Below are 23360 nucleotides of genomic sequence, written 5' to 3'. Positions count from 1 at the left end.
AGGCTAGGTCTTTCAGGGAAGGCATTATAGAGAAGATTGGCTCGGAAGGATGAGTGAGGTAATAGCGTTTATATAGTGCTTTAAGGTTAGCAAAGCAATGTACACATTATTTTATTTGATACCATTAAGAGTGAGGAGGAGGAACAGCAGTCTCGGCAAAGGCAAGGGAGTAGGACAGTGTGGATCAGGTTTAGAACTGGAAGGGGCCTTAGAGATCACCCATTTCAATATCCTCATTTTATCGATGACGTGTAGTATAATAACACTTCCAGAGAAGCTTGCCCAACATCACACAGATACTTAAGTTGCAGCTCCTGGATCCCAACTCTGGCTCTAAATGAACTTTTCCCAAGTAACAGAGTTGCTAAATTTACTCTCTAGGAGAAGGATGTGGAGGGCGTAACCTTCTGAATTAGAAACTTGCCCTACATTCTGGTTTACGATTATTTCATAATTAGCCCTGCATTGTCTTGTAATTGGTAAACGGGCATCACTCTTATTTTTGCAACCGAAAGGTAAGCTACTGGAGGGGCTGAGACTCCGTCCTCCGTTGGGGTACGCCGGACACTCAAGAAAAACTCGTTTGACAGCTTCTCCCACCCACTTTGTTCCATCTGCTTCTGTCTCCTTCCATCCTCTACTTTAACCCCAGCGCAGACTCCAGGACAGGGGAGAAGTCACGCCTCTCCTCGTCCCGGCTTCTGGCCCTGGGCGAGATCTCCCAATAAGCACGGTCATGATTGGACTATACCGGCAGGCTCGCCCCAAGCCGGCCAATGGCGGTGCAGCCTGTTGCTGGGTGGGTGAGGCCGCTCGAGGCAGCTGTTTGAAGGTAAAGCAGAAACAGGTAAAAGGCGGGGCCGGGGCCCGCAGGTGAGCCTATGAGGCCCCTCCAGCTCGCGCCCCTCGTCCGCTTCCCGTGTCGTCCCATCCCATGGTTCTGCAGCAGGGCAGGACGTGACCGCGCGGTCACCCTTGACCGTGCCCCGTGATTTCGGCCGCCCGTGGCTAGGGCGCGCACGGCGGCCGGGCAGGTGACGGTGACGTGACGCGTGACGCCACGGCCCGGAACCGGACCCCTCCTCCCCGCCCAGTTAGAGCCGTGCGGCCTCACTTCGTTCTTCCTCCGCGGGCCCCCGAGGCCAGGTAGGCGGGCAGGTGGCCAGCAGTCCAGGACCCTCCCTGGGTCCCGGGAGCTGGGGGCACTGCCCTGCGCCCAGCCCGACCGGGCGGAGGACCGGCTCGCGGCCGGGGAGGAGGCTCCTGGACTGGCCCTCTCCTGCGTAGCTCCGTAGTTTTACCGGGAAAGAAAGCGGTTTTCATCTGAGTGAGTGGCTGTCCCGAAGCCCCTCAAATTAAAAGAACCTTTACAGGGCTCCAGCCCCTTTGGGATTATGACCCAGATGGTGGAGGAGACGGGAGTTAGGTTAAAAGACACCTCAAAATAAGTCATCCTTCCCCCCTCCCTCCCCGGAAAGAACACGTATTAAAACTCTAGATGGGGAATAGTGAGCCTCGAGACTTTGTTAACTTTTTTCTCAGAAAAGCCCCGAATAAGGTGGTTGAGGGTCATCAAAGTACTACTCCCCATATAGAATGTAAACTCCTTGAGGGCAGAAACTTTCATTTCTACCTCCTTCTCCAGTGATTGGCACATAACTAGTGCTTACCCTTGTCGACTGATTGATTGGTAAATGTTTGGGTGGAGACTGTGCGTCTCTTTTTTTTTAGGGTGGGAGAGAGGGTAAAAATACCCCCAATCCTCAGACTGGAGAAGGGATTAGGTGTGATATAAGAAGTTAGTGACTTAGTTCACTCATCTATGAACTTGGGATGGTGCCACCTTGGAAAGATGCCTCAAAGTAGAAGAGTAATGCAGAGGGTTTTTTTTTTTAACTTTTCTGAGTAGGTGATGTGCAAATAGATGTCTATTCTTACAGATCTTACAGTGAGATCTCCCCCAGTGCCGTCAGCCCCTTCTGAGTCATGTTGTCGTGGCCTAGTCTGGAGAAACTTTGGATTTGGATCGACTTAGTTTTGTTCGGATTTTTTCTCATTTGTAAGAGAACGGAAACTTGAAAGGGGATTTATTTCTCCTAGATTCTTACTATGTACAATCTTTGTCAGCTTAAACTGCCAGATGGCCATATAGTGTGGTCCATACTTTGAACTCCCCTTATATTTTTTTAAAACCAATTTTAAATTAGTCTTCCTGGTACTCCTCTCAGAGAAAGTGACTTTAAGAAGAAGCCAGCCTGCCTATTATGCCAACCAGCTTCATTAAGTTTCTTCTGGTTTTCCCCAATGCCACTATCCCTAGTAAATTTACTTATAATATAGATTGCACTTGGATACTTCTACCACTGCAGAAACCATTTTCTTTTTTGGCTGGGAAGGTTCCATCTTGAACTGATTAGAAGTAAAAGGTAATTATTAACTCCTACTCAGGTGATGTCCCTAACAACTTAGTTTGCAAGATTTCAAATGAGTGCAGTAACTTCACACTCTACTCTCCACCCTCCTTTCTCTCTACTAGCAAGACAATTTATTTGAACATTTGTTCAAGACCCTGTGCTAGTCACTGAGTGGGCTATAAAGATTACTAAGACTTAGGTCCCGCTATCAAGGGGCTTTTAGTCTAATACAAAATCCATACAATGGCCGTACAACAATGTGTCAGAAGCAGGATTTGATCCCTCTTCTAATTTCAAGTTCAGCGTTCCCTCCGCTGTGCCACAGTGCTTCTCATGATACAAAGTAGACTGTGATGAATGACACTTTTTCACTATGCAAAGATATGGGCTGACACAATCCATTTGTGTGAATTTGGAACTGATGTAATAACTGGACCCTCAGGATTGGTATCAGTTTAGAACAGGTGTGTTGGAATTTATGGTTATAAAAAAAACAGCAACAACTAAGTGTCATTATAATTGGTTTCCTCTGTGGTCCTATGTATTTTTATTTTAGTTTGTACATTTAAAAACATTATTCTGGGAAGAGGTACATAGGCCTTACCCTGATACAGAAAAGGTTCAAAAACCTTGACTTAGAGGGAGTTGCCCCAAGGATCTGTCCTTGGCCCTTTGCTATTCAACATTTTCATCTAACTTGGATGAAGGCAGAGAAGACATACTTGTCAGATTTACAAAATAACATGACACTTGGAGAGATAACTAGTATGTTGTATAACAGTCTGGATCTAAAAAGAGCTCATCAGACTAGAATGATGTGCTGCACTGAATAAGATTTCAACATGGGTTCAGCAAGTCAACTTCACAAGTACAGATTGGGGGAGACATGTCTAGACAACAGTTCCTATGGGAAAAATTCTGGAGTGTTTACTGGACGGCAAGCTTTTCAGGAGTCAGTTTGACATAGAAGCCAAACATGTTAATGCGATGCGAAGTTGCCTTTTTTATTTTTTCAAAGAAAGGCATAGTGACCCTAAAAGGAAGGTAATATACTCTGATCTGGTCAGGCCACATCTGAGTTTAGTTCTGGGTGCCATGTTTTAGGAAGCACACAGACAAGCTAATATAAAGAAGGAGACCAGAATAAAGGCTGTAGAATGTGCCATGTGAAAATTTGTTAAGTGAATGAATGAAAAGCTTGTATTAAGTAATTACTATGTGTAAAGCACTCAAGATGCTAATACAAAGTTGAGACAGTCTTTACCGTTAAATCTTACATTCTGATGGTAAGATAACACATCTGGGGTGGGTAGTGGCCAGGGAAGGTTGTTTTGGCCTGGAAAACCACAGGGATAGCAAATGAAGCAAAGGGGAAGGTGAGCAACATAACTGTTCTTGAAGCATTAGCAATATTATTTTGATTACAGTTCCCAGAGCAGGTGGCAGGTAGTATACTGCAGGGCACTAGGTGGATAGCTGGAAGGAAGCATGGTCTGGTGGTTGTTGGCTGGCAAAAGAGAGGTGCTATATGAGTTTGTGCTCATTGACTCATCAGTTAAGACAGCTAAGTCTGAGGGGAGTTTCAAAGTTGAGTGAATGACTTAGATCCAGGGTATGATCTTTGGAGATTTAGTAGTAAAAGTGTGTAGCCAGCCACAAGTCCTATGGCAAGAAGATGATGACTTCTTTGTTATGTATTTGGAATTTGAAACTACATCAGCTAGTCAAGTCACATACTTATGAATTTTGTGTTTACGTTTATTGTGTATGTATAGGCTATCAAGTATTGATTAAGTGCCTACTACCTGCAGGGCACTCTGCTAAGCCTAGGAAAACAGGAACAAAAATGAAAGGCCTTCTCCTCAAAGAGGGGTGGGGAGCACACAAAATCTACGTATATAAATATATACAAAATACAAGGTTGTTTTGGAAATTGGGAGGTAGTAGCCCCTAGTGGAATCAGGAGGTCTCATGAGGTCAAAGAAGCATGAAAAAATACACAGAACAGAAGGACATACAAAGGATCCAGGTGATTTGTTACTATTTTGCATAGAGTATATGCTTTTAAAACTGTGTAACTAGTTTGCAGTTTCACGTATAGTGTTCTTCTCCTTGGTTGTATCTTCAGACGTTTGTGGCTCTGTAAGTTTGCAATAGAAAATAAAATGTATTTTTTTAAAGGCTTCACATAGAAAGTATAAGCTAGGCTTCGAAGGAAACTAGGGATTCTAAGACGGAGATGAGGATGGAGTACATTCGATGGTGGTCAGCCTGTGCAAAGTTAAGGAATTATGAGATAGAATGTCTTATGTGAGGAACAGCAAAAAGTCTGTTTTTGTTGTATGAAAGGGTGTGTGGTGGGGAATATATGTGTAATAAAGCTGGAAAAGTAGGTTGCAGCCAGGTTGTGAAGGGTTTTAAATTCCTAAGACAGCTCCTAGAGCTACAAGACTCTGACCTGACAGGTGAATCTTGACCTGGTGCTTGCCTTGATTACTAGACCTAGTACTAGATTGCACTTGATCTTGAATACCCCCTGGCCCTCCTCACTGACCCTAAATCAGGCTGTTAGGAAATAGTTAAGAGTATTTGTATTTTTCCCCCAGCTAAGAGCAAGGGATGTATCCTAGAGCTGCTATTGAGCTAAAGAGATAATTCAGATCTCTAGACTGCTTGTCACTTACCCCAGTTATTGTGGTCTAGCTGTCTCTCCAAGTATAGGATTTGATTCTGTTACCCTTGCCTTCTCTTGAAAATTCCTGCCTTCTAAGGGTTTGGATAAGCAGAGGTGAAAGCAGGCAAGAAGGCATGAATGTGAAGCTACACACAGTATGGATAGAACCCAGAATATTTTGTGACCCTTTTTTTAATGGTTAAAAACATAAGTAGATACCCAGTGGCATTTGGAGTGGTTTCATGAGAGTATAGAACTTGATGTTAGAACTCCTGGGTTCTTTTTACTGAGTGAAAATGTATCTTCCCTAAAATGAACTTGGGTTTCCATCTGTTCTACCTGAGGACTAGGATTAGTTCTCCCACCTCTTTATTTCCCGGGAGTGAAGGTGGCAATGTCCACAGAGTGCTTTGAACAGAGAAAAGACTCAGTTTCACATCCATTCCCTTCCTCCCAATGGCACTGCTAGCCCTCAGATAAAACTAAGAGATGGCAGCCTCATGCGCTACTTAGAAGGGAGTGGTAGCACCCACTGACTCATCAACATCTCTTCACTCTGGAGGCCAGTAATTGGCAGATTGGAGAGGAGTGAATGGTGCAGGCTGCTTAATAGGCTGAGTGAGGATTGAGAGCACTCACTGGTTTAAATAGCTGCTTCTTCCCCATAATGAAAGATTAGGAATGAGGAAGCTGTATATAAAAATAGTACTTAACAGTTGACTGTAAAACAATATATTTTTGCAACTGTTGGTTCCATGAGAAAATAATTGGGTCCCAAGGCAGGGAATGACTCGTTTTCCTGAATGATTATATTGATCACTGGAGCAAAATATATACATTCCCTTTGGTAAGCAGTGGGAGGGGGAAGCTTCTGGCTTTTGTGTATGCACCACATGAAATCCAGGGATCCAGTTGAAAGGAGGGGGGATGTGCTGCATTAGAGGTGCAGGTTAATGAAGAAGAGTGCCCCTGGCTTTGTGCAAATAGTCTTTTGCCTCTACAAAGGGTAAAATGAGAAACCAAAGGCTTGTTTCTCTCCTGAGTTCTGAGCTTTTCTGTAGGCAATGGGGGATTGAAAGGGGTTTCTCCTTTCAAATCTGTCTCATACTTTCAACAGATCCATTAACAGGATGTTTTCAAAAAATTTCAACGTGAGAGACTTGCCAGTGGCACATGTTTATGTGGAGAGACAGCCAGGCTGAGAAGTAGGTGCCCTTGGTTCTAGCCCAAGGTTTGTCCCAGTTTTCTATGTGACTTTGCTTCTTGATCTTTTTCCCCCATCAAAAAATCATGCCTACCTTGATGGAGTTAGGACCACTGGATTAATTCTCTATATGGTTAGACACTTAGACCTATGAAGTAGCCCACAGTTTCAAAGTGGTGCTACTTTCACCCTCACCCTCCCTGCCCAAAGGCATACTGTCTTGGACAGGGGTTCCCATTATTTTTTGAGTCCTTTATCCCTTGGCTTTTTGTAAATCTTTCCAATAGCCAATGTACATAAGAAACAAAGAGATTAATGTTCCATAAAGAAAACTTTATTTGGTACATAAACTTTTTTTTAGTATCATGAAGTTGTTAAGAGTTCTGTAGAATAGTCAAATGAATTGTGAGACCCTTGATTCTGTTTCCTGTCAACTGGCAATTTTATTCTTGGTGTGGTTTTTGAAAAAAGCTATCTAAATATGTTCATCCTCCAGTTTCTTACTTTGGATTTGATTGAGGACTGAGATAAGTTGTTATAAATAAAAACCTTTTGTGAGCACATTAAATAAGAATGATATGTGCTTCTCCAAAGTTACACCAAAAATTTTACCACTGAATTGGTTAGAAATCAGTTCGGACTTTCTGGTTATTTTAGTGGTCAATTAATTCACCTTTCACTGGATCATTGTTGCTGATTTTCCCCCCCTTTCCATATGAAAAAGTTTTCACATCCAAACCTTATTCATTTGGTTTTGGTCGGCAGAAATTATTTTTGCAGCTGCCTCTTTCAGATGTGCTATAATGCTCCCCCTTTTTCTACTCTGCTCCAACCACTTTACCATTGTTCTTCGATCCACAACATTTTTCACCAACAATACTTTCAGTAGTACAATACTGTATGGTATTTTACCAATTGAATACAGTATTTCACCAAATATAGTCTTTATCCCTTTGACAGGCTGTAAGTATGATCATGTGTTTAGAGACTTTCATGGGATCATAGAGTTGGAAGGGACCTTCAAGACCATCTAGTGCAAACTCCTCACTTTAGAGGTGAGGAAACTGACTCTCAACTTGTGACTTTTTCCCCAAAATCATCCCCCTCTCACAACTTTCCTGTTACTGTGGAGGACACTGCTATCCTCCAGTGTGGCACCCGCTTCAGTACTCAAACTTCTCACTTGCACTCACCCCACATACCCAACTATCTTCATGTCTTGGCATTTCTACCTTGGCAATATTTCTCAGATAAGTCCCTTTCTTTCTACTCACACAGCTGCCCCCCTGGTGCTGAAACTATTACAGTAGCCTTCTACTCAGCTACCAAAGAGATTATCTCACCATGCCACCTCCCTCCTCAGTAAATTCCAATGACTTCCCGTTACCTCCAAAACAGATGTAAAGTGTAATGTTTGCCATTTAAACCTCTTCACAACCTGGACCCTTCCTACCTTTCTAGTCCTATGCTTGGCTCCCCTGTTCATCCACTCTTAAATATCCTGCTATGCTAGGCTACTTGCTGTTCCATCCCCAGATTCTGTGTCTTTTCACTGGCTGTGCCCCAGGCCTGGATTGTGTTCTGACTGCTGGTGCCTTCCTTTTGAGATTACTTTCACCTACCTTGTGTAACTTGTATAAACATAGCTTATGGCATGTTGTCTCACCCTTAGAATGTGTTCTCCTTGTGGACAAGGACAGTGTTTTTGCCTTTCTTCCTCAGAGCTTTGAGAGTTCCCGGCATGTAGTAAGGGCTTAATAAATGTTTCCTGATTGACTGACTTGATTGGCATCATGCACCTAGAAAGTACCAGAGGTGGGATTTGAACTGTATCTACTGTGTCATGCTGCCTCTCTGAAACCACTGTTATTTTTTTCCTTAGCTACTACTAGTGCGGATTTACTGCCCTTCTTCCCTTCCCCCCATGCTTGATGTTCCTCCTAGAGTTCCACCTTGGATTCCTCTAATGTGGAAATTTACAGAGTTTTTGGGCATCAAGGGAATTTGCTTGTCCTCTTGTGCAGGTGGTCTAATCCATCAATCAACAAGTCTTTGTTAAATACCTACAGTGTGTATGTTAGGTGCTAGGGACACAAAGGTAAAAATGAGGGTTATCCCTGCCCCCAAGGAGGAAACAACTCACACTTCTATAAGTATATAAAAAAAAATCCAAGGTAATTTTTTTGGGAGAGGAAGGCATTAACAGCTAGGTGGATCAGAAAAGGCTTCATATAGATCTCTCTTCTCCTAAATTTGTAATCTAGAAACTCTAAAGAAAATTAATCCAGGAAAGAAGACAGTGTGGGAGGTAATTCCAAAAAAGAGGCTGTTTTATTTATGGGGTGACCCTAGAACTGTGGTTTGAAAGAAGCTTATTTTGGAAGAGTGCTTAGACTGAGAATTCCAAAAAAGAAAGAATTGGATGTAATTAGAAATGTGAACTGATCCCCCAGTGCCTTTTCTGTCTTGGCTAGTGAGTTAATCATCTGGGACTAATTACCAATTCATTCCTCAGTTTGACTATTTAATAGGTTCTAAACTAGTACTATGTAGTAGAAAGAACCCAGAACTGGGATTAACACTTGGATTGTAATCCTGGGTCCTCTACCCATTATACTACAATGTCTAGGGGTATGCTGGTAAATATTTAACAACCAGCTTTTTGGTGTGTGGGTGGTAGTAAGGTAGAATATGGTCAAAAAACCCTTTAAAGTTTAATCTGAATTATTAATATTTTCTTTATAATTAATTCTTAAGTCTAGACAATTGACAAAACAGTAAATCAAGTCCTGGTTTTGTAGCTTTTGAAAGTTTCAGAGATGTTGATGTTTAACAGTGTGCTCTCCTGAGTCAGTTCAAGCTAGCTTCTGCACACCCCTGAATGTAACCCTGGGCAAGGAGTTCTTCTAGCTTTTCTGCTTTCTCTGTTAAGTGGAGAGCCTGGACAAATGAGCTTAAAATTTTCTTCCAGCTCGAATTCTTTGATTCTATGATTACTATCCATGGAGTTTAAGTAACTGGATGCAGGTGGTTTTCCTGGGGAAAGAAACACCTAAAAATTGGCCATTCATTCAGTAAATATTTTCGCTTTGTGGGGGTAGTAGAAAAGAAGTATGGACTTGGTTCATGCCCTGAAGGAGTATTTGTGGTCTTCAAGAATGCCCCACAGGTGACGCTTTATAGCAATAAGTAAAAGACCCAGAAGACTAGAGTTGGAAGAGCCTTAAAGGTCATCCCTCATCTTCTAGCAATGAAAGGATTGGAAGTACTTCTCTACTAGTCCATCTTCCTAGAACCTTTATTTGAGCAGCCACCTGGAGAGGAAGAGACTCCTCAGTGCCTAGTTCTGAAGTTTGTACATCTCATCCATCTACTGGTATATAAGTTGTCCATTATTTTTTCAGCGTTCATTTTTCTGTCCTGTCTCCCTAACTAGACTACATGTTTCTTGAGGGAACAACATTTTCTTATGTCCCCATACACGAAAGGGCTCAATGAATGTTTGTACAATTAGTTATAGTGTACTCCTTGACCTTTAAGCCAAGGAGCCCAAAGCCATCCCATGCTTGTATTTTTCATGCTCCTGGCTTTCTACAGAGAGAACAGCTGTGCTTTGTTTTCACAGACAAACACGGGCAGATGAAATGATTTGCCAGGGATAAACCTGAGGCTAGAACTTGGGTTTCCTAGCACTGTATCCTGGCTGCATTGCTCTTTGTGATTCTGTCCAGAGTTAACGCTCTCCTCTCCATGAAGGGAGGAAGCGGTGGTAATGATATGATATTCAAAAGAACCAGTAATATAAACATCATTTCTTTTTGCCTCTGGAGTGTATTATTGTATCCCTCCCCAGCAGATTTATCTTCCTATCTATGGTTTCAATTCGGTTAATGTTAAAATTTATGAATTTATAAAATTTATTAAATTTATGGTCTTTGGATGTCTTGAGAAGAGCAGAGAAGGGACATAGTCCAGGTTCATCACATTAGGTAGATTAGGAATCAGAAGACTGTTAAGCTGGGTGACCTTGGACAAGTTTCCTAATTTTTTTGTGCTTCTACCTCATCTGTCAAATAAAAGGTTTGGGACTAACTATCTTTAAGGTCTCTTGCAAGCTGTAAAATTGGTTGATTCTGTGTTCCTGGAGTTGGCAATAAAGAGGGTGGTGCCCTGTGAGTACTGAGGCTCCATCCAAATTCCCTTAGTTAATGTCACCACTAAAAAAAGAGTCATGCTGCTTGATGATGCTGAGAAGCAAAATATATCCATTTTACTTCGGGAGAAACAGGCATGGAGTGGGAACAAAGAGCTTGGATTATAATGTATATTTTGGGGTTATCCACTGACTAGATGATGCAATGGATAGAGGGCTGGACTTGCATCAGGAAAATTCGAGTTCAAATGCTACTTCAGACACAGCTAACTATGACCTAAACAAGTCACTAAGCTTCTCTGAGTCTCAGTTTCCTTATTTGCAAAATGAGGATAATGTTAGCACTAACCTCAGAAAGTTATTGTAAGGACCAAATGAGATAATATACATAAAGTGCTACATAAATGCTAATTGTTTTTATTAGTGTGTTTTAGATGCTTTGACCAGTGTTCTCAGGCTCATTTGAATGAAATTCTCATATCTCTTCTATTTGTAGTGTGGAAGTTGCCTCAGGTGACCCCCATTAGAGGAAAAATGATTACAGTTGCATGATACAGAACCAATGAGTCCATTGATTCAGGCTTACCATTTGAGATGACATATTCTTTGAGGGGACGGTAATTCTTCATAGTGTCCAGTCAGTCATCAATTATCTGTGTGAATTTTCCATAACCAAATTTAAAATTCTAAATTGGCTTTCCCTAGCACATATTTGGGTTGCTTCTTCTTCCATCACTTGATGTGTCCTTAGGGGAAGAAAATTCATTTCAGTTATCAGCTAACATAATCATAATTAGTATGGTAAATTTGCTACTGCTGCAAAAAGTAGTCATATGACAAATTTGAAGGTCCATAAGAAGTGGTTTTGGATTAACAACTGTTTGGGGATTATCTGCCCTGCTGCTCCCTTCAGTCCATACAGATAATTGAGCCCTGATTCTAGATGACAAGGATATGGCACACCTACCCCTTAGCTTCATTTGGGTCTAGAATGGCCAGAAATGGTATCTGCCATTGTTCTATTAGCTAGAAAAATGCAACATTGCTTTAGCAATGAGAGCATAAAAAGGATACTATATAGGTCTACAGAAAAAAAATCATTTTTTCTAAAATGAGATGTGTCATCCCTTTTCCTAGAGGCAGATAGGTGGTATGTTAGGGCTAAAGTGAGGAAAGACCAGAGTTCAAATCTGGCCAAAGACACTTACTAGCTGTGTGACTCTGGGCAAGTCATGTAACTTGTCTTCCTCAGTTTCCTCAACTCTAAAATGGCGATAATATTATACCTACTTCCTGGGGTTGTTGTGAGGATCAAACGTGATAATATTTGAAAAGCATTTAGCACAGTGTCTGGTATATAGTAGGTGCTAAATAAATGCTTGTCTTCTTCCCCATTTCCCCAGTCCTTTTTAGAGTATGAATCCTAGTTAGGATTTTTCTCTGAAAATGAGATGACAAGGTTTCATGAACAGCCATGTTTTGAAATCTTTGATGGGGGATATTGAGTTACCTTTTATTTATGTGACTTTAATCTTTTTTCCCTGTGGACCACTGACCTTCATTAACAGGAAAAAAAAAACTTCATCCTTGCCATAGATTATTTATTGCATTCATTTACAAGCACAAACAGGATTCAAGGGAAGACCTAAAACTTCTTATCCTCCTTTTCCCCTCCTGTTTAATCTGGCCTCAGACTAGCTGTGTGACCCAGGGCAAGTCGCTTCACCCTGTTTGCATCAGTTTCCTCATGTGTAAAATGGGTTGGAGAAGGAAATGGCAAACCACTCCAGGATCTTTGCTAAGAAAAATGCCCCAAAGATCTCATGATGGAAAGAGCTATCTACATCCAGATAAAGAACTATGGAGTATGAATGTGGATTGAAGGAAACTATCTGCTCTCTCTCTCTCTTTTTTTTTTTTGGTTTTGTTTCTTCTTTCTCATGACTCACTCCATTGATCATGGTTCTTCTTTGTGTTTTGGCTATTGTGTAAATATATTTAATGCGAAGGTATATGTAGAACATATATTGGATTCCATGCTGTCTTGTGGGGGGGGGATTTGGAACTCAAAAACCTGTGAAGCTGAGTGTTATAAACTAAAAATAAAAAAATTAAATATATATAAAAAAGAAAAATCCCCAAAAAGGCATCATGAAGAGTTGGGCACAACTGAACAACAAACCTTTCTAGGCCTCAGTTACCTCATATGTAAAATAACTTGATAAACATCAAGGTTCTTTTAAGGATCTGTGATCCTATCATTCTTCAGGGAGCTTCCAGTAAGTGGGAAGAGAAAGGACGTGTCTGTGAAAACAAGAAAGTATGAAGAATACATGCAAGGAAAATGTGCAACCAAGTACAAGTGAATTACATTGTAACTCACCACTTCTCATTGGTAAATTCCTCCTGAAAACTCCATTTTGAGGAAGGACCCCTGGGCAGCCATCCTTCTAGTCCCCTCCTGGCTCTGCTTCAGATTCCAGGCTTTATTACTTTGCCACCTCCCTCCCCCAACCTCATGTCATCTTCCACCATTAGAATGTAAACTCCTTAAGGGTAGGGACTGCCTTTCTTTGTGCTGTTCCCTAGCCCTTAACCCAGCGACTGGCACATAGCCCTTCATAAATGCATGTTGACGGCCTGACTGCTAACTAATGGTTGTAAGATAGTAAATGCTACTACTCAGCTTCCCCCCACTTCCAGCCCCCAAAGTCACTCACGTTGATGCCTTGGCTTAGCTAGGACCTCTCATGAAGACCCCCTTTGCCCTAGAATCTCTTCTTGGCAAAAACCCTTGCTCCAGCAGGCTTAGTGGCAGCTGAGCATAAGCTGCTGTTTGCGTCTGAGCTCCCCATCTGGACAACTCCTAGACAAGAAAGGAAGGATTATTTAGCTCAGACAGACTAAACTCACTCAGCCCTGAGTCCAATACAGGCCTGAGTTGGGGGATTGCTTTGCCATCTTCCTGGGAGGAAGCCTCTGAATTTCTGGCAAGAGGGCTGGACTGAGCACCTGGGCACCTAGAGTGGATTTTTAAGGTCTCTAGTGATTTCTTTGTGTGCTTACAGGCATGCTTTTTCCTTTCTGTGAGCCTCAGTTTTCTAGTCTGGAAAATGTCAGGTGACCTATTTTTCTCCTTTTTAGACAGAGGGAGCTTACTTTTTTAACCACATCTGTAATTTTATCTGTAGCAGCTTCTGGTGTGGAACTCCATCTACTAATACAGATCATCATTTTCTCTGTAATTGAATCCTAGTTCATTGTCTCTGGCAATGAAAGGTTAAATGACTTGCCAAGGGTCACATAGCCAGCATGCGTCAGAGGTAGGACTTGAACCCTGGTCTTCCTGATTCTAGTGTGAGCTCTCAAACCACTAAACCACCCTGCCTCTCAAAAGGTGGTTTATAAGAATGAAAGATTGCATCCGGGATGTGCTGTGAGTTCTCCATATGTAGCTGCCAATCTGTATTCCTCATTCAAAACCTGATTCAATAAAACTTGCATCTATTACAAGGGAAGTATTTCTTCATTAACCCCACTTGACCTTGTTCAGATACTCTCAGCTCTTACACATTTATGTAATATTATGCAGGTGTATAAACTCCATGAGGACAGGGATCGTGTCTAAGTTTCCTCACTGTCGCTCCCTACTGTTGCTATACTGTAGGCACCATTTATTAAAGTGGATGCTTGAATGAGCATTTATTAAGCATTTAGTATATGATAGGCACCGTGCTAAGCATGGGGAATACAAAGAAAGGCAAAAAACAGCCCCTGTCCTTGAGAAGCTTGCATTCTAGTGAATAATTTGCCTTCATAGAGCTTACACTGTGACAGGTAGGATTTGTTGCTGTTGCTCTTCAGTCATTGCAGTCACGTCCTGACTCTTTGTGACCCCTTCGGGGTTTTCTTGGCAGAGATACTGGAGTGGTTTGCCGTTTCCTTCTCCATCTCATTTTACAGATGAGGAAACTGAGGCAAACAGGGTTAAGTGACTTGCCCAGGGTCACATAGCTGGCAAGTGTCTGAGGTCAGATTTGAACTAATGATGATGAATCTTCCTGATCCCATGCCCAGTACTCTATCCACTGGTGTCAGCTAGTTGCCTTAGCAGGTAGGATAGGAGACTTTAAATATGCAGTGACTGTATAAATCATCATAATGCAGAATAGAATATGATGGGAAGTACAGTATAAGATCTGAAGAAAAGGGAGGTTTCATGAAATAAATGGCATTTGCGCTTATTGATGTTTCGTAATAAGTGTTCTTCATTCCTTTCATTTAGATGTGTTCTATCCTTCCTACTTGAAGACAAGAGCTTCCTCAGACTATAAATTCCTCAAAGGTAGAGACTATATCTTTCACTTTACACTGTATCCCTTCCCCATGACAGACAAAAACATGCTTTATTGAAATAGTTGCACTCTTTCCTAAATTCCAGTCTTAATCATCTGTGTTTGTTTTGTTACCTAGGGATTCCCTGGCCCCTCTCCTGTTGGGCTGGCTGAGCTGACCCAGTCTTGCTGAGGCAGGATGTTCCTGGTGGGCCTGTCAGGGGGCATTGCCTCAGGAAAGAGCTCGGTAGTTCAGGTGTTCAGGGATCTGGGCTGCGCTGTGATCGATGCAGATGCCATTGCCCACCAGGGTGAGTTGGAAGATGGGAAAGGAGGGAACTCAATTCAGTAAACATTAAGCTCTTCCTGTGTTCAAAGAGAGATATGATACCAATCCTGCACGTAGGGAGCTCATAGTCTGATAGGCAGGATACAGTGAACATCTCTTCTTCTTCCATGTCCCCAGCACCTTTTCCAGCCTTCTTTCTTCTCCCCTTCTTTTAGTTGCCCAGAAGGAATTGAGGGTGTTCCCACTATTCCTTCAGGCCCCATAGGTGGCAGAGTTGATACTTACTTAGTCTAATTTCCTTTTCTCTCTTTCTACTTCTATCATTGTCCTTTCTTTTGGAACCCCTTCCTTGACACTTGTTTCTAAGGTAAGGAATTACTCTCCTTAGTTCTCTAATTCTGCATCTTTATTTTTACAAGTGAAAAGGTAAACTATACCTCTTCCTTTAGGATATTCAAGCCCCACATCAAAGCACACTGTCTCTCAAATTATATCACCATTCTTGCCTGGAGACTTTTTAACAGCAAGCTTTCGGGGTCTAGTCCTCTGCTTACCTCTCTTCTCCTCCATTGCCAGTGGTAAAGCCAGGCTACCCTGCCTACCATCGTATTGTGCAAGCCTTTGGACATGAGATCCTGCTAAAGAACGGTGAGATCAACCGCCAGGCCTTGGGGAGCATCATCTTCCGCCAGTCTGAGAAGCGGAAACTGCTGAACGCCATCACCCATCCAGAAATTCGTAAGGAGATGCTGAAGCAGATCCTGAAGTACTTGGTTCAGGGTGAGATGCCGGAGGCTGGAGACTGGGGGACAAGGAGGGAGGCTGAGGTGTGCTGCTTCCCTGATGAATTCTGGGACTTCCCTGATGCATGTTGGGACAGCAGTCTTTGTCCTTCTTACCTTCGTAGCAAGTCAATTATGGTGACAAAGAGTGACGGCAGAGAGTTGGACAGGAAGGCCAGTCAATCAAAACATTTATTTGATACTGATACAAAGTTCTTTTCTAGGCCCATGAGAAGGAAGGGTACATGTGGAATAGAAAACATAGTGTCCTCAGTATTGAAGAACTTAAAATTTTATATGATAGTGCTTTTGATTCAGTCTAGAGCAGGTGGACTTGTAGCTGATTTTTTTCCCTGGTAGTGAGAATGTATTGTATTGAAGTATATTCCCCCTCCCCTTTTTTTTCCCAATCCTCCTCCTAACATGTGGTATCCAGTCATTTGCAAGATGGTTAATCTGTGGTTTAAAGGTGCTATCTGTGAAATAGGAATTTCTCCCCATTGGGAAATAGATAACCTTGACCTTGGTAGCAGCATGCTAGAAGTATCTGAAGTAACTGGCCCCTAGACAAATGGAGACAATGCAGTCATTCATGAAAGTTGTAGAAGAATACCTACGTAAGGACTAATAAATATCATTATGAGGAGTAACAAATGTTCAAGGGAATGAAGAACAGAATGGGACAATTGGAGGGAGCATTTTCGGTGAAGGTTTTCTGGAGCTAAAACAAAGGGAAGGGATGAAGGAATTCTCCGAGGTGGTCCAACCAGAGGAGACTAGCTTGAGGAAAAGTTTTCAGGTGAGAGTGAGCCAAACATGGAGGGACGTACAATAAGATGATTTGCTACAAAAAAAATCGCTGACATTTTAAGAGGACTTTAAGGTTTGTGAAGTGTGTCTTTTGATCCTCAGAACACCTTCTGGGGTTGGTACTACAAGTATCTTATCTCCATTTTAGATATGAGGAAACTGAGATTCAGAGAGGTTATGACTTACCCAAGGCCACACAAATAGTACATTTTGGAGGCAAGTTTTGAACCCAGGTAGCTCTTGATTCCGGGTCCACTCCTCTGGGCTGCCTTTCTTCTAAGATTGGAAATAATGGAAGAAGAAAGTAGTTTGAAAAGGTAGAGAGTAGGAATTAGCCAAATGGCTAATGCTTAGGTTAGCAGCCTTTCAAAAAAATGCACCAAAGTTCCCGCATCTCAAAGGGATGAAGTATGGCAGCAGCAACAAGAAAACATAGCCTTCATTCTCTGATGCGTACACCATAGCTGTCACTCTCAGAACTAATGCATTTTTAATTTCCCTCCCCCTGCCTTCACTCCCCCACTCCCAAACTCCTGAAGGGTTATCTTTAAAATTTTCCTTGTGGAAGTGGCCACAACTACTAAGAGAAGCAGTGTATTTAGAACATTAGATTGGGAAGTAGGATTTCTCCCGCCTATTTCTGGCCTCCATTTAGTGTTTGTAATATCTTTTCCTTGCTCCTTTCCCTGCTTCTTCTTTACAAAGCCAGGAGACATTCCTTCTTTCTTCATCTTTCTCTCTTTCTCTGGGGGTCTTTACTGACAGTGTAAAGGCATCTGGTGACTTTTATTTGGGTTCAGAATGGGACCATGAACTGGGTTTCCTCTCTTCCAGTCTGGCTTGTGTTTATCCTCTCTCTCACATTGGCTCAACTCTCCCCTCCCCTTCTCTCCCCTCTCCCCTTTCTGGATGCTTGTGCTGTTGTGCTCCTCCCCTCCCTCCCACCTTGGCTCCAGGAATGGAACTCTCTGCCTTTCATTCGTGCCCTTTGCATTCCCTCCCAGGCCAGTTACAAGTACATCTGTAGGGCTTGAAGGCAGCAGTGTAGCTTCCCTTCTGAGATTACTCATTGGATAATGTCACCCGCTCTGAAACATTCTCTCCGCTTCCCCCACCCCACCCTGCCTCACTTAAATAAAAGCCAGAAAGCTCTTTTCAGCTCGATAAGGTGAAAAATGGGGACGACAGCTGTGGCTTCCACAGTCCCAGTTTTCCCCTGATGAGTATAACAAATACAACTGTCAAAGTTGGTATAATCAAACGTCAGATAAGATCACCAGCTGTTGGGGGAGGTCTCTGTGTAGGCAGAAGAATGTCTTAATAGAGTCAGGATAGTTTGTAGAGCTTATCAAGCAGGAGGGATGTGACAGCTGAATGGACCTTTACTGGTGAACCAAAGCACTGGCCACAGGCTCCCATGAGGAGCCTGGAGGAAAGGACAGATCGAAGGGAAAGGAGGAGATGGGAGTGGGGAGGCAAAGGGAGATAAGAGGTTTTAAAAGGAGCTTGTGTTGGCTCTGGCCCTGAGGTGGGTAAGCAGTGCTGCCAGCCTCCGTTCTCAGTTCGCTTCATGCAGTCTGGTCTTTGTTGCTTTGGGGAGTCCCATGTGTTTCTCTTGGGCCTCTCAGTCAGCAGAGCTAGGCTACTGGGAAGCAGGTAGCCTGGGTTTTCTCCCTGGCTCACTGATCTTGAATGTCAGCCCCGCTGTGAGTCAAAGAGGGAATAATCCTGGAGCATTTGTGCATAACAATAATTCTTCATATTTGTACCAGGTTTTGCAGATTCCTAAGCATTTTCTAAGGGGCAGCTAGGTGGTGCAGTGGATAGAGTTCTGGGCCTGGAGTTAGGAAGACTTGAATTCAAATCTGGCCTCAGACTAGCTGTGTGATGCTAGGCAAGTCACTTAACCCTGTTTGCCTCAGTTTCCTCATTTATAAAATGAGCTGGAGAAGGAAATGGCAAACCACTTCAGAATCTTTGCCAGGAAAACCCCAAATGGGATCACGAAGAGTCAGACACATCTGAAAACAACTAGAGACACAAACATTTTCACTTAACATTTTCTCATTTGACCTTCACAAGATCCACTTGAGTCAGGACAGATGGTATTATCCCCATTTTGCAAAAGAGAAAACAGGCAGATTAAAAGCCTGGTGCTAATGTGGCCATTGGTTTTGTCCCCATCCAGTCCAGTTGCATACACAGAAAATTTCCATTCCCTACTGAGAGTTTAATCCCTTGACTCCAGTCAGTCTTTTCACAGATTCCATGTGGTCATGAGAGGACTAGGTGTAACTGCAACCTACCACCACAGGAATAGAATTCCAATGATGTGTCCCACCAAGGAGTGTCATGTTCAAATATGGCCCAAGTTCTTCGGAAGAACATCTAGTCTGAGCCTTGGTAGCACTGGTTTCCAAGGATCCCATGCATTTTGTCTCATTGGTGGTAGTGTGGCCTTGCTTAGAGCTGTCAGCTTGGCCACCTTGGGCAGATAAACACACCTTTGCCCTCAAACACCAGTCTCTAGCCACAAGTCCCGATGTTCCATCTTTGCTTATAATTCCTCCTCCCTTTCAGTGCCTTTGTACCTGCCTCTCAACGTATCATTGCTCTCTTCTCTTCCTTCTGTGCCACCCCACCTCCCATCTAAAAAATCCCCAAAACCTTTGGTAGTTCTTTGCTGCCTACTGAATAAAGTCTAATCTCCATAGCCTAGCATTCAGTGCCCTCTACATCTGGTTCTACACAGCTTTTCTGTTTCTTTTCATTAATCTTGTATTCCAACCAAACCAACCATTCTCCAATACATGGTGCCAAGGCCTTGCCATGTTCCTAGGTCAAAATCTAGCCCATCAGCTGAGTCACAGTGCTTTTCTTGTCACTTGGTTGAATGAAGAAAATAGGATATCTAGAGCAGGAAAGGAAGATGGCTGGCTCTCCTTATTCTTTTGGGTGTTTTCCTTCTTCTCCCCAGGGTACCGATATGTGATCTTGGACATCCCCTTGCTGTTTGAAACTAAAACAATGTTACGATTCATGAAGCACACAGTGGTGGTATATTGGTGAGTTGGGGTTCTGAAGTGGAGAAGTTATCTTGGGATAAAGAAAGGTTCAGGCAGTGGTGGGACATTTGCCTGGACAACAGTCTATACTGTTCTCTCTTTGTCAAGATGAGAGGTTAAGGCCCCAGTAACTGGGCCCTGAGTAGTGACCAATCTGATGTTATGTTATGAGCCTGGTGGGGAGGCCTTCCCATTCTTATTTTTGTCATTGGTTTTCAGGGCTTTATGGTACATGGGAAGAGCTCCCCCTGCTGGCTGTTACAGGCATACAGGCAATTAAAGCAAGATGAACAAAGCGGTAGTATTGCTGTCATCGAGAATAGCCTTTCATGTTCAAAACAGATTGCCTTCCTGTCCATTTTCATTTTATCCTCCTAACATAAGGTAGGACAGGATAATTATACCCATGTTGCCAATGAGAGAGCCGAATCATAGACACACAGACATTTAGCGACTTGTCCAAGGTCACACAGTGGTTGAGCTCCTATACGTTGGGGAACTATGAGAGTACCAGTGAGCAAGTGAAGCCGCTTTATTCTACATTGTCCCCTAGGGGGTAGTGGGACAAGGCAAATAAAAATCCAGGCTTGGCAAATGGAGGAGGATCAAACTGTCAAGGAAAAATGAGTCATGGTCCCTAGTGATCTAGTAAGCAAGAACAGATGAGATACCAGGGCTGTCTTCTGCTCATATGCTTTTTGGATGCCTCCCACAGTCCTTTGGGAGGCACTTGGTTTCTCAGGTATTTTGGATTCAGGGTGGTCCCCAAGAGAGGATGTATAGGAGGCAAGTGATAGGAAGTAGTGCTTGGCATTCTACCTCAGTACCCTGAATATCCAAAACTACGTACTTTGTGGCTCTTTGCCTTATGTTGTCTTAAAGAGTGCCCTATTTTTATCCCAGGAAGTGATTATCCTTGGATGTAGTCAAGTCATCCAAACTATTACATAACTGAGTGGGATCTTCCCTCTCGACTATCAGTTCCCTAATCCTATAAGAATGAGCCAGGTTTTGAGTTCCTAGATCTCCAATTGACTTGCTTCTTTATCTGTGAAATGGGTATAATGATATTCATGCTACTTACCTCACAGTGTTGTTGTCAGCACAGTACTTTGTAAACTGTAAAGCATTATATAAATGTGAGCTGCTGTTATTGATGCAGAGCCAAACCACCCCAGCAGGAACTGACCCCATGACTTTAACCTTATTAGCTGTGTTCTGCAGTGAAATGCCAGTAAGATAAAATAATTGGGGAGTTGGCTGTGTGGCTGAGAAGAGTTTGTTATATATGTCTAACCCACTTATGGCTCCTTTGGTTATCTTGCCAAATTCCAATATATGACAAAATCTTCCCATTTTTCAAATGGAGAAATTGAGGCTTGGTGGAAAAATCCAGGAGACCTGGAGGCTGATTCACAGCAAAGATGGCAAGAATCAATTTTTATGTCCAGATTTCTTTAAAAGCTGCTACTGACCTCTTCTGTTTTTAATCAGCCAAGGTTGTCCACTGATCTAATAGGGTCCTGTGCAACCAGCCAGCCTCTTTTGCATTTGGGGGAGACAAAAGGCCCAGAAGGGAAAGGCCCTTGGGTGGCTGCAGGGCCTAAAGCTCATTTCTTCTCTACCCTGGGTTAGCTTCCTAACAGATTCACAGCTTTACTCAAGAGAGAAAGGGGTACCTCAGGCATAACAGGGAACCTATTGAATAAGGAGTCTTGAAACTCTGATGATAAACTCTAGATGTGAGAAGGATCTTTGAGTTTCTAGCAGAAAAACCATTGGAGCAGCAGGTAGCCTCACATTCCAGTAATTAGCTGACCCCAAGAGCTGAGGTCATTTAAAATTCCTTCCAGCACTGAGCACAATGCATTGGATATGGAAAGCTTTTGATAAAAGGTAGTTCAGTGTTGACTGAGTGGAAAGCCCTTAGTTCTCTCTAAACCTCCCCACTCCCCAAACACACATAGCCCTTTACTTAGCCACACTGGCCACATCCTCAGCACAGGTTGGTTGCTCTGCAAAGCATTCTGAATGGGGGGAGAGGGCAGCAGTGGGAGGACTTGGGACAGATCTGCAAAGGGAGGGGAAGCTTCATGATGGCCCTAGGAAGCTACTCAGAATGCAGCCAGCAGCCCTGGGGCCTCAGGGGAGCTAGCTGAAAGGGCTTAGCTGGTAGAGACAGCCCTTTAAGTAAAGGTCACACTGACTTGGCCAGAAACCCTAAGGGGAGAGGGGGAGAGAGCTAATGTCACCAACTTGGATTGCTGTTTATTAAGGGTTAAGTTGAAATTCTGGGCTGCAGGGCCATGGCATAACTAATATTTTGCATACCGGGGGTTCGTCCAAGACATGCTCTTTTTCAAAGGCACATAAAAGAATTGGGGAAAGGGGACAAGAGATGTAAGTGGAGACTGTTTTCAAATCCACATTCACTACTAACCTTGTCTGGAAGCAGGGATCTGCCCTCTCTAGGATTGGGGGTAGGGCTATTGTATAGCTGGAACCAGGGTATCTGAATGAGAGGGACCCAGTATCTACTAAGAAGCATTTCTCTATGCCTTTCTCCCGAGATAAAATGTCCCTGGTGGGTGAAGTGGGGTGAAAGTCTCCCTCCTATTTGAGCACTGCTCCCTTTTCCTTTCTCTTCCTCTCACCAGTGACCCCCAGACCCAGCTGTCACGACTGATGCAGAGGAATGGGCTGAGTCAAGAGGAGGCTGAAGAACGTATTGCAGCCCAACTGCCCTTGGAAGAGAAGCGCCAATTGGCTCAGCACATCCTGGATAACTCAGGGGAGTGGGAAGTCACTCGCCGACAGACCCTCCACCTGCATTCCCAGTTAGAGGATTCCCTGGACTTTTTACCATTGAGGCTTGGCCTGTTGGCTGGTTTCATTGGCATCATATACCTATTTTCTCGTCACCTCCTGCTTTAATAAGGCCCCCAGCCCCTTAAACAGCCACCCCCAGGGCTGACAGCCCAGCCTAATGATGCCGAGGCCAAGCAACAGGGTCTTGAATGCTGCTGGGGAGACAACAATGTTCTATTCTATCCCTTCTTCCCACAGACTCTGAGCTCTTTCCTTCCTCTTCTGTTAGGCAAGCCTGCTGGGCTGAGAAATTGGGGAAAAGGTTGGCACTATTATCACAAAAGAGACAACCTTTGGAGGGGGCACCGCCCAGTCCTGAGTTGGGAACCAATTTACTAATGTCTCATTTTCCTTACTCTGTCCCAATAGCATCTTTGTGTGCCGCAGGGAGCTACAGGGCAGGAGACTGACTTAGTGTGCACCTTTAAAGAAAGGTTCCTCTCCCCTTCCCTCCCTTCATCTTCATTCAAAGTGGCTACTGTGGAGCTTTGCGTTATTGTAGCTCCCTAGTACAACATGTTGTTCCTTGCTAGGAGTTCGATAAATGTCCATGGAGGAACACACTTCAGTTCTCAGAGACTGTGTTTGACCTATGCCCTCTGCTCAAAGCCCTGTTGGGTGGGTGTGCATGCTTTTGTGTCTTGACATATAGACAGGATGTGCTATCCTTTGTGTAGGCCATTGGTTTGGAGTCCATGCACCCATTTTTGTACTATCTTGGGGGCTTTCATTCCTGATGGTATGCCTACAGTGGAAGGCTGAGCCAT

At 43.3% G+C, this 23360-nt stretch overlaps 1 protein-coding gene across 5 annotated transcripts; it reads left to right on the top strand.

Annotated features, from left to right (window-relative positions):
- Positions 1–1019: 1019 nt before the first annotated feature.
- On the top strand, positions 1020–23154 carry DCAKD (dephospho-CoA kinase domain containing). Of its 5 annotated transcripts, none has more exons than XM_036758181.1 (6): positions 1020–1327; positions 14731–14790; positions 14919–15090; positions 15645–15806; positions 19638–19725; positions 22383–23154. In XM_036758181.1, the coding sequence occupies exons 3-6, from the start codon at positions 14979–14981 to the stop codon at positions 22657–22659; spliced, it is 639 nt and encodes a 212-aa protein (XP_036614076.1). In that variant the 5' UTR covers positions 1020–1327; positions 14731–14790; positions 14919–14978; the 3' UTR covers positions 22660–23154. The 5 variants fall into 5 exon arrangements, with proteins under 5 accessions (XP_036614076.1, XP_036614073.1, XP_036614072.1 ...); XM_036758178.1 differs by having other exon boundaries at positions 1024–1146; positions 15645–15848; XM_036758177.1 differs by having other exon boundaries at positions 1024–1327; positions 15645–15848.
- The last annotated feature ends 206 nt before the right edge of the window (positions 23155–23360 follow it).

Source organism: Trichosurus vulpecula, chromosome 4, assembly GCF_011100635.1.
Source record: "Trichosurus vulpecula isolate mTriVul1 chromosome 4, mTriVul1.pri, whole genome shotgun sequence".
Lineage (NCBI taxonomy): Eukaryota > Metazoa > Chordata > Mammalia > Diprotodontia > Phalangeridae > Trichosurus > Trichosurus vulpecula.
This window is presented reverse-complemented; position numbering and strand designations above follow the sequence as displayed.